At 36.2% G+C, this 12,330-nt stretch overlaps 1 protein-coding gene across 3 annotated transcripts in view; it reads left to right on the top strand.

The window, feature by feature from the left end:
* The window catches only part of pou6f2 (POU class 6 homeobox 2), a 101,378-nt gene that overhangs the window by 27,027 nt on the left and 62,021 nt on the right, over nt 1-12,330 (top strand). For all 3 annotated transcript variants that reach the window (XM_059524417.1, XM_059524415.1, XM_059524416.1), the window contains one exon: nt 863-1,085. In XM_059524417.1, coding sequence (XP_059380400.1) covers nt 863-1,085 — 223 coding nt within the window. The remainder of the gene's footprint in view (nt 1-862; nt 1,086-12,330) is intronic.

The raw sequence follows: 12,330 nt of genomic DNA, 5'->3' as shown, positions 1-12,330 counted from the left end.
TGTGTTGTAAACGAAATTTTAACGCAATGAGTAAAGCCTTGTCTTATCATACAGAAATCAAATGCACCAGTGAACCGCTTACAGTTTGTTTTCTCTAGAACCTCCAACCTGAAAAAAATAAAATACAAATACTGCTTGAACAAATGCACTTTTGCCATTCTATTCTATGTAATTCCATGCATTTTTCCTCTCGTTTCATAAATTAGGAACAGTGCAGCATGCCAGAAATGATGAAACTGCAGGAATGTTCTATTCAGCGTAACATTAAAGGCCCCAAACTAAAATTCTGTTTTCGTCAACCTCATGTTGCACTTTTCTATACAACTAAAGAGTTTGAAACACTGTTTCACACTATTGACAATGTACAAATTCATCATTGACCACTTGAAAAAATAAGACTTGGATGACAAAGCCTTCAATTATAACTAATAAATAACAATTATAATTAAAACTTAACTGTACAAAATGAATCCAAAGAAGCAGCAATAAATGCTAATTGAGGTAATGATAACGTAGCCTGTGTTTGTAAGTGAGAGAGAGAATGAGAAATTGCTGTCTTGTTGGAAGGAGGAGCAGGCTGTGTGGTAGCTGTAAGCTGAATCACAGACAGGTTTTTTGTACAGTATAGAGGTGTAAAACAGCACTTGGGTGAGCTGAAAAGAAAAATGGTCTCCTGCAGGAAAAGCATTTGATTTGTCAGACCCAGCAAAGGGTTTTGCTAGCACACAGCACTTTTAGCTAATATTGTCCAATACGTGTTTTGGCATCAATGTTTTTCTGTATTTTATTTATTACCGCGGTGATGCTTAGTATCATACTTCATTAAAAACGTCATTAACTTCCTATTTGTTCTTTCTTTCAGTCTCTGCTGGTTGCTCAGCAGTTGGCATCAGCGGTTAGTGGAGTGATGTCCGGAGGAGCTCCTGGTCTTAACCAGCCCATTCTGATCCCCTTTAACGCTGGCGGGCATCTCGGTGGGCAGCAGGGCCTGGTTCTGTCTCTGCCCACTGCTGCAAACATACAGGGCCTGGTGGCAGCCGCTGCTGCTGGAGGCATCATGACGCTCCCCCTACAGAATCTGCAAGGTATGAGTCCATATTGATCAGATTAAAAAGAATTGGTGTAGAAACAATTTGAACAGATTTTGAAGTTCCAAAAAAAAAAAAAAAACTGAAATAGTATAAAACATATGAATAATCTTTGTATTATTTACAACACAATTTGCAGTGTCAGTATCAAATTTCTGAAAAGTATTTTAGAGCAGTGATTCTCAAATGGGGGTACGCGTACCCCCAGGGGTACGTTGCGGTACTGTAGGGGGTACGTGAGATTTATAAAAAATAAAATAAAAAATTAAATTAATAAATTTTAATAAATTAATTTAAAAGATACAAAATCATCCATGATTACGAAAATAAGTTTAATAAAATGTTAACCACATCTTTAAATAAAATATTTCTATTTTAAATGTGATTGTAAATACCTAACATTAAATCAGAGAAGAAGAATTTTTTAATCACGCCGAGCGGGAAATCAGTTGCTTAGCTGCTAAATAAACAGACATAAATGAAATCCTGGTTAAAACGTAGCACTACTACAGCGGAGAACAGGGAGGATGAAGAAAAAAAGAAAGCCAAATTGGAGCCAACAAAATACCGTCAATATCAGGAGGGGTATGTTTTGATGGGATTCACGGCAACAAACGGCAACCCTCCCCAAGCATTGTGTTTTTTCTGTGGGGAGAAACTAGCAAACAGCTCGATGAAACCGGCGCACCTGCAGAGACATCTCAACACCAAACATCAGTGTCATGTTGGAAAGCCACCTGATTTTTTCAAGAGAAAACTTGCTGAGTTTAGATCATCGCAGGAAACAATGCGAAAAATCTCCACAACATCAGCCAAAGCACTTCAGGCGTCATATGCGGTGTCACTGCTCGTGGCTAAAGCAAAAAAGCCGTTCACGATCGCTGAGGACCTGTTACTCCCAGCCGCCGTTGTATTAACTGAGACAATGCTGGACAAAAATGCCGCGGCTAAATTAAAAACGGTGCCTTTGTCTAATGACACCGTTTCCCGCAGAATAGATAGAATGGGAGCGGATATTGTTGAACAAGTTGTGGGAAAACTTGGCGAAGCATTTTCACTCCAGCTTGATGAGTCGACCGATGTCAGTGGCAAGGCACAGCTCATTGCGTTTGTGAGGTATGTGGATATTGACAACATTTATGAAAATGTACTTTTCTGCAAGAGCTTAGAGGGGAAAACAACGGGAGAGGACCTTTTTAATGTTGTGGATAATTTCTTCATTGAAAACGAGCTGGACTGGAGAAACTGCAAGAGTGTATGCACTGACGGAGCCGCGTCAATCACAGGCCGTGTTAAAGGGCTCATGACGCGTATTAGAAGTAAACATCCAGAAGTGCAGTGGAATCACTGTATCATACACAGGGAAGCACTGGCATCCAAAAATATAAGTCCTGTTTTGCATGACGTTTTGAATGACAGCATTAAAGTGATTAACTTTATTAAGTCAAGGCCACTCAATGCACGACTGTTTCACCGCCTTTGTGAGGACATGGGAGCAGAACACACGCAACTGCTGCTACACACAGAAGTGCGCTGGCTATCTCGAGGGAGAATACTGAGCAGGCTGCTGGAACTACGGGTGGAGGTGCACACCTTTTTGTCAGAGCAAAGATCTCCATATGCCACCCTGTTTGAAGATAAAGATTGGCTTGCAAAGCTGTGCTATCTGGCAGATATATTCAGTAAATTGAATGAGCTGAATGTGTGTCTTCAGGGCAAGGACACCCACGTTCTGAACCTGTATGATAAGGTGGGTGGTTTTCTGAAGAAAGCAGAGTTGTGGAAACGGGCATGTGTACAGGGGGATCTCACCTGCTTTTCTCAGGTGGATGCTTTCCTCTCCAGGGAAGATGTGGAGAGAGCACCAGTGAAGTCCATCATAGAGGAACATTTGGCCAACCTGATTGTGAGTTTTAACTCATACTTTCCTGATATGGAGGAGAAATCTGCACAGCTCAGTTGGGTGAGAAACCCATTTCTTTTGTCAGAAGAAAGCCGAAACAAGCTCCCTCTCTGTCACCAGGAAAAACTCTTGGATGTGTCATCTGACTATGGCCTACGGATGAAATATGAAAACTCCACTGTAACACAGTTTTGGGTGTGTGTAAAAAAGGAGTACCCTGAGCTGGGAGAAAAAGCTTTGCAGCAGCTACTGCCCTTTGGATCCACATATTTGTGTGAGGCCTCATTTTCTGCAATGACCGTGATCAAAACAAAGCAGAGAAACAGACTGGGCCTGGAAAAGAGTCTGATCACTGCTGTTTCCTCCCTACCACCGAGAATGAACAAGATCCTCAGTGAAGCACAAGCACATGTTTCGCACTACATTATAAGTGTAACTTAGTTTGTTGTTTATTGTTACAAGTGTTTTTGAGCTAAAATGTTATACACATCATATATACATACACACACACACACACACACACACACGTATATATATATATATATATATATATATATATATATATATATATATATATATATATATATATATATATATATATATATATATATATATATATATATATTATTTATATAGGTTTCTTTTATCAAACATGTTTGGGGCCAGTCAAGGGGGATAACTGCGTTATCAGTAAATATACATTGTTAATTATTGCAAATGTTTATTGCAAATGTTTTATTATTTACATTGTTTAATAAATCTCATAATGATGGCACATCACTACATCGTAGTCATAGCTTTTTTTTTCATCTCAAATAATTGGGGCCGGTCAGGGGGCACTTGGCTGAGAAAAAATTTGATAGGGGGTACGTTATTGAAAAAAGATTGAGAAGCACTGTTTTAGAGAATGTTAATTTAAATTTACACTATTTATTTATTTATGGCTCTGTGTGTGTGTGTGTGTGTTTCAATCAAAAAGATCAGCAAGATATGTTAAGTATGTTTGCATGGTCTTGTCTAGGTTATGGTCTTTTTACTTTAATTCTGACTTCTGAATTCTGACATCTCATCAATGCAATGCAAATATGCGTACATATAATGCACTGTATGTAGAGAGCATGAAAACAAAGCCAAAACCTGGAGGTTATAGGCAACTTAGAAATCCCAGCCAGGACAGGTCCAGAAAAAAAAAAAGAGGATGTATGGTCACCCTATTTATAATCTGATTTTGAGAATTATATAAATAATATTAATATGATCTTGCCTGTGGTCTCTTTACTTTAACTTCCAAAGTTTTAATCTTGAGTCATACTGTATGTGCACATTGTTATGTTTATTGTTTTTTTTTCTTAATTGACTATATATAAAATAATGCTAAATCTAAATCAATGCTCAAACTAAAAATTAAGTTAATGAATGCTCATAATAAAGAAGTTATGTTCAAAGCACCTTCAGAACCTGTAAAGTCAAATTCAACAAGGAGATATCCTGAAAGCAGACTTCATTCCACATCATTCAGTCTTTAAGTTTGTTGTGTTTTTTGGGACTCCTAAAAATGGTGGCATCACCCCATCCAAACAGCATGCGTTTAAGAAAGTGCTCAGAAAGGCAGAGGACAGGAGGATCAGAGCGATATAGGCGGGGAAAGTAGTTCACATTCATTACAGGTCAGCGTTTTGCAACGAAGCGCAAAAGCACTTTAAAGCTTTTTCTTCATTCAGTAGGAGTATTCACTAGCATGCTTGTGTCTTCTCCTCTTTACCTCTATCTCTCCCCCTCCTCTTTCCTTCCGTCTGCACGTCCATACTTCTCCTCGCCTTTTAAACTTTAATGCACGAATGTTCTCTTTTGATCATAGTTGTAAATGGTTTTCATTTTAATGTTTAAAACATTGTCTCTTTTATACCATTAGATTGAGGGGTGGAAGGGGGAAACCGTCAGTCATAAATCTTAGATGAGGTGCCTTCTCTAATGCCTGACAAAAAAATGATAGGTTATAAATTTGAGTGCATGTAAAATAGCACGTTTTCTTTTTTCGTCTGAGGAGGAGGAGACCGAAGATTAAAATAATGCATGGCCGGAAACAGGTTGTCCCGAAGAGATGGATGGATGGATGGCTAAAGTAATGGGATGGAGAAGAAGTCTCTAATGGACACAAACATGCATAAATAACAACACGCGTCAAAGCACATCTAGGCTTTTAATAAACACTCAAATGGGCTAAATAAATATCTAAAAATTCCTAGAATTCCCTCAGTCACGATAATGTGCCCATGAGCCCGGCCTCACATTTCCAAGACTCTCTAAAATGAACCCTAAACTTTGTATGTTTAAGTGAATTTGAATGCTCCATTAATAGGGGATAGCTGGATATTTACTTTTATACTTGTCTGGCATCAAGTCTTATTTTCCTCTGATTTGTTTTTTAAAGTCTGAGATTGTACTGAAAATCTTGGATTACGAAATTGTTTTACTAAATGTATATATATTTACATTTGTATTTTGTCATTTTGCATTGCTGTAATATATAAGTAAAACAAAAAAAATGCAATGACAAAATAATATTAATAAAAATGATTGTTTACTAAAATGTAATATTTATAATTTTGCACAAAATGAGACAAACCCTAGGACATTCTGACATTATTTGTTCTTAACAGAATAAAATAAAATAAAATAACATTTAGAAAAAAGCTTTCAGGTTTTCTTTTGTTTGTTTTTACAAGCATGCAATTAAAGTCAATAGGCTCCAATGTAGTTTGGATCTCTGCATTCTTTATATTATCTTCTTTTATGTTCCACAGAAGAAAAATTATGTTTGGGATGACATGACAGTGAGTTAATTTTTGGGTGAACTGTCCCTTTATGTTCTTTTTGCAATCAAATTGTGAACACTGACATTGTGTTTATCTTTGGCGCAAATACAAACAGAAAAGTGCTCGTCCTAAAATAAATAAAATAATAATATCCAGTTATAAACTAGTGTGACTTATTCTGACTAGGTTTCTCAGTTTTAGATGCAGAACCTGAGGGATTCTCTAAGGGTGAAGTGTCATGGGTGCCATGTGACATTAAATGATTTGACTGTGTCTGCTCTCCCTACAGCCAGTCACACAGTCCCACAATCCCCCCAATCCTATCCCATCAGCCCCCCATTGATGGAGAGCTGTTGGCACAGCACTTCTGCCAGACTTAGTCTTAGTCTTAGTTGAGCGGTGAGCTCAGCCCCACAGGCCTGATTAATCACAACCTGCAGAGATCTCCACCTCAAGGCCCAAAAACGACGCATAGATCAGTTTGCTTGTGTAGTATATTCTAATTGACTCCAGATCAAACACTTTTCTGTTCAGGGAAAGTGAAGGAGACAGTACTCTTTCATACTTTTTAATAGAGAAGTCACACTAACAAGGAACAAGTAAAGATATAATACCTTGTGTCAGGGTGAGAAATCATTTAAAATACTTGAAGTTCAAAAACAAAAAGTAATTTACTTTGTTGTAGTCTTGTGCATTCATTGTTTTATTCTATTCCACCATTTGACCCACTATCAGAGCAAGATAACATTTATTTGAGTATCATTGCATAAATTACAATACAAAAAACAGATTCCTGTTGTCTATGCATGCAGTTATATGTGTGGACAGGAGTTGTAAAGAATAGTAACATAAGGTTCTGTCTGTCAACATTAATTAACGACATGAGTTAAGATGAACTAACAATGAACATTTCTTCTAAAATAATTATTGATATTTGTATAATGGTATATACATACATTCTATTTTAAACTATTATTGCAAAATCACTTTTGAGAGGTGATAATAATTGGGCTTAACTAATTAAATAATAATACTGAACATATTAGTTCAATTTTATAAAATACTACTTTAGAATTACAGTGTTTTTGATTCACTGAAAGAACCAACTCAGAGTTATTTATTCAGGATTCAGACAACACCAGTTCTACTTTGTTAGTACAGTACAATAGTTGATCCTTCCTGTATCACTAGCACCGCCAAGGTCATGGGTTTGATTCCCAGGGAAAGCAAGAACTGCATATGTGTAACAGTGTATACTAGTTGTGCTGTATGATTTTAAGTCATTAAAAATAACTCATTAGATAAGTTCTGAATAAGATCAAATTTCTCTTGCAAACATTTTGACTTCTTGAACACTCTTCCAGTCAAACATATAGCCCTGCCCACTTTTTGTTGTTATTAAACTATGAATAAATTATTTTTTTAGTTGCCAAAAATTTCTTCCACCACAATCTAATTACTGTAATTCCAAACATGTACGATTTGTGTGCAACATACAGTAAAATAAGATATTTGGAAAAAAATTATCATATTTTTGGGTCTATACAGTGAAATTCATCTTTTTTTGTGTGTGTTTTCTGCAGAAGTCATACAGGTTTTGAGTAGGGCTGTGCAAAAAATCGAATGCGATTTTCATGTGCATCTTGTGAGTAAAGGCACTCCTGTGATTAGTAGTATATCTCCATCACATGCGTTCAGATCAGGATTGCCAGGTTTTCAAAACAAAACCTGTCCAATTACTTCTCAAAACTAGCCCAATCGCGTTTCGTTCCGGGCGATAAAATAAAATTTTTGGCGGGGTTCCCTTGGTAAAATTAGCATTTTAGGGGATAAACATAACTGCCTTTAACTGTCATTTTGCATTATTGACACACTGTTTTCCTAATCCTAATGAATGTTGTTCAGTTGCTTTGATGCAATGTATCGTGTTTAAAGCGCTATATAAATAAAGGTTACTTGACTTGATTATTTGTATTGGGGTCGCTTCGACCTGCGGACATGAAAAACAACCGCAGACTTGGCAACACTGGTTGGCCTTTACTACACAGAACCATAGTTCACTAAAAAATTCACACAAACTCGATTTTTGAAAGCGATTTTGTGTAGCTTGTCGGTGGTCTATGACTCTGCATAGTAAGTGCTGCTCCACCTGAACCAGTGTTGCCAAGTCCGCGGTTGTTTTTATGTCCGAAGGTTAAAGCGACCCCAATACCAATAACGTGATGTTTAGCCCCTAAAATGGGAGTTTTACCAAGGCAACCCTGTCAAAAAACATGTATTTTAAACCTGGGATGCAATTTTTCTTCGGGGAACCTCCAGTAAACGTGATTGGGCTAGTTTTGGACTAGTTTTGAAAAGCAAGTGGGCCGGATTTGTTTTGAAAACCTGGCAACCCTGATCTGAACGCACATGCTGGAGATGTACTTCTAATCACAGGAGCGCCTTTACTAATGAGATGCGCATGAAAATCGCATTCGATTTTTTGCACAGCCCTAGTTTTGAGTGACACGAGTGTAAATGATGCCAGAATTGTCATTTTTGGGTGAACTAATCCTTTAATGTGAAAAAAAGAATGACATCACTTTTAAGACAAAAGTACTTATATTGCTGCCAGAGCCCTTTATAACATCATAGCTAACTTTTTCCAAATTAGGAGACGTCTGCCTCACTGAGAACGTCCACGTGAGTGTGCCGAGCAGAAGGCTCAGTGGTGCGTGTGCAAACCCGCCACTGTGTCTCTGCGCTGATGAATGGTCGTCACAGCGATGGGGCAGCTTCATGAAGTTCGGCACGGTCGTCTAAATAAAAGCCTGCGCTTGCGTTACTCTGCGCTCATTTTAAACCCTGGCGCCGCTGTAGCTTGTTATTTTGTCAGGAAGATTAATGTCTGGACATGTCAAGTAAAGAAAGTGAATTCCCTCTTGAACACTATGTATACGATTCCAGCTGTAACTTGAATAGAATAAGAATAAGCCTCATGTTTGTTTGTCCGTCAGACTGTAAACATGGTGTTAGGAGCGGAATTAATCATATATATTTAGAAATGGTGTATATTTAGGAAAAAGATTGCATTGTAAATTATAATGTGAATGTATATGAGGTAAGGTGGTGTTTCAAAAAACATAGCAAAATGAAAGTGTGTTTGCTTGACACTGTGACATTTCTTTATGCCACAAATAACATTGTTTGATTTCATTTGACTTGATGTGAGACTTAATGATATGATTTTGCTGCTTTGAAAATTACAAATCCCTCTGTTGTACGTTCCTACCATATTCTGTCTCATAACAAACCAAATGACAGAATGTGCTTCTCCTTACATCAAAGCATCTTTCAATAAGCTGCAGAACGAAAATAACATCTACGTTGTTGCTCATCAGCTCAGAAAGCCTCAAAACAGGCCTCTCGCAAAAAACATAAGGGTAACCCTCAGATCATGAAATAACTGTCTTTTCATGACCTATGAAAAGGCTTTTTGGAAACATCCTTGTAATACACCATATTTTCCCTAAAGAGATGTAAGGCAAATGAAAGATCAGTGCTACATTGTCAGCCTACTTTGAGTTAATGCAGAACAAATGTATACTCGGCCTCTTTCATATTCATATTGTAAGCTGCCTGATCGGAGCACATCAGAACCTGCAGCATAGCATGTACGAGGGAAGGAATAGTTCGCGAGAGTGCGCGTTCCCTTTGCAGGAAACATAAAACGGCACTCAGGGATGAGGAGTAATTGCCTGAGTCTCTCCGCGCTCGTAGGCTAATGAGGATGCATGTTGGCTCTAATCACAACACTGCTCCTCTGTCTCAATGAAAGAGCAGTTGTAGTCTCACAGGAATCCCTCTCCTGTCAGACTGGGGCATCGCTTTAGACTGAGTACTGACATAGACGGGGAACTTGAAGCTGCTAACTCACTTAGTTTAACTAAAAGTAGCCAAGTCAAAGGGAAACACGAAGCCTTAAGGGTGATAAAGTTGCACACGGGGAAAAGACAATAGAAAGCTTATAATTTGCTTGTGATATGTTTGTAACTAAAGCAACAAGAACTGTTACTCTTGTTGTATTAAAAAGAAAAAAAATACTGCAGGTGAAAGTTAATTTGAAGACTTTCGGTTAGATGTCAAGTCAATACTTGCTAAAGTAAAGTTATCTGCTACAACAAATGATACCACTCTAGAGAATGTATGTGGGTTTACAACTCTGACAAGATAAAACAAACTTTTCTTTAACTACAGAAATTAAATTAAACTTAATGAAGTTTCTTCAAGGATCATGAACTAAAGTGTTTGAAATGTTAACAGATATACATGTTGCAATTAAATTAAATTAAATTAAATTAAATTAAATTAAATTAAATTAAATTAAATTAAATTAAATTAAATTAAATTAAATTAAATTAAATTAAATTAAATTAAATTAAATTTTTAAGTGCAACATGTATATCTGTTAACATTTCTCAAATATGGTTTGTTTATGATCCTTGAAGACACTTAAAGATGTTAACATTAACTGGTTGTTAAGCGAACTCTCCGTGGTGCTGAACTTCAGGGGTATTATGAGAAAAAGAAAAAAAGCGGCTTTATGTAACCTGTATTTATGTTTTAATGTTCTGTCTCCAAAAATAACATTTTGATTTTTAAGATTTAAGTAGCATCACGTACTAATTAGGTTTAAATTACTAATTAAAAAGTTTGTGGTTGGTAAAATGTATGTTTTTTTTTTGTTTATAAGTGTTTAATGCTCACCAAGGCTACATTCATTTGATCAAAAATTACAGTCAAAACTGTAATGAAATATGATTACAATCTTAATGTTTCCTGTTTCAATATATTTTAAAATGTATTTCTGTGATGACAACGGTGATTTTTCAGCAGCCATTACTCCCATCTTAACTACACATGATCCTTAAGAAATCTTTCTAATATGCTGATTTGCTTTTCAAGAAATATTTATTATTGTTGTTTTTTTTTGTCAGTGTTAAAAATACTTTCTCTTCAGGATCTTTCATGAATAGAAAGTTGAGCAGAATTTATTTGAAACCTTTTCTAACATTATAAAAATCTTCTCTGTCACTTTTTAATTTAATACATCCTTCCTTAATTAAAATATTAATTTATTAAAATGTATTAAAAGTGTAGCTGTTTATACAATGAAAGATACATCCACAGTGTAGCAAGTTCATCTATCTAGAACAGTAATCCAGCCAATAAAAAGACTATTTAGATCTTTACATCTGAAAGAACAATTTCGTATGATGACATTTTTAACAAAAAATTTGAGCTGCACATTTTTGCTTTTAGATCCTATTGAATGTCCTGCCCTATTATAAGTGCATTGCTGTAAACATTCTTCAGTCTGTAAAACAAGCAAAAATCAAGGCAAAATTATTGTCTGTGGTAATCAACAGCATGCCACTGATGCTGTCCATGGTGCTTAACTTGTTTTAAACCCTTTATTGTAAAAAATTGACATTTCTTTCTCTCTCTATCTCTTGGTTTAACTTAAAGTACTGTATTTCCAGCATGCCTTCCACATTGTCCTTTAATGTTTCAAGTTTGAGGCAGTTGTAAGGCGATTCATAGGGAGAAAGTCACATTAAATAAAAAAGAGTGATAAAATTGCTGGCGCCCTCATACATTTCAAAGCTAATGTGACTAGCTGTGCACTAGCAGCACCTGCACACAGACTTGCTGTGGTAATTTGATTGATTTGTTGTGACAGCAGCCAAATAATTGAGAGTGAGAGGTGGTACGAGAGTGTGTGTGTGTGTGTGTGTGTGTGTGTTTCGGGAGGGTACTCCACATGTTCTCCAGGAAGAGACAAAGATTCTCATCTGCCGCTCACTTTGGATATTGTTCAGTTTTCTTTCCCACTGAGTCTGATGTTGGCTGACTGCATATGACAGTGGCTTAGCCACAAGAATAACACAAATCGTAATGTACACATACGCAGTGAGGTTGGCCCACACATATCCAGGCACTCAAACAGAAAGCACCTCACGTCACAAACGTTAGACATCATTGCACAAAGTACAAATACATTTTACCACATCACACTCAAATGAAGCATGTGCACACACTAGAAAAGTTATTGTGTTACAACGTGTTGTTTTTGCAGGTTATTTTTTCTGTCAGAATGATATACATACAACATCATGTCCTTTAGCAGTTTATTTAAACTTAAAAAAAAAAAGTAAAACAGTTTTCAAATATATGACATATTTAAAATGTATAACAAAAAAAAAACATTTTTTTAACAACTTTTTAAACATTTTAACATTAGTGTATACAGCGTACTGTATGTACACATTGTTTAGTTATTTAAGTATTCATGAAATCTATGAGTGTCAGGAGAAAAGAAAAAAAAAGGGTTAGTAATTGCATTTTCATTTGAATGTATGAAGAGAGTTACAGTAGCCTAAAAGAAACAAGGATTTAATTATTTTAATATTTATTTTAATGGACATTTACATGTGTTTATGTGCATAATAGCACAATGATTATTCCAACTATGTTCTTTTAT

Source organism: Carassius carassius, chromosome 35 (assembly GCF_963082965.1).
Source record: "Carassius carassius chromosome 35, fCarCar2.1, whole genome shotgun sequence".
Lineage (NCBI taxonomy): Eukaryota > Metazoa > Chordata > Actinopteri > Cypriniformes > Cyprinidae > Carassius > Carassius carassius.
Note: the sequence above shows the minus strand (reverse complement) of the source record. Positions and strands in the feature narration are given on the sequence as shown.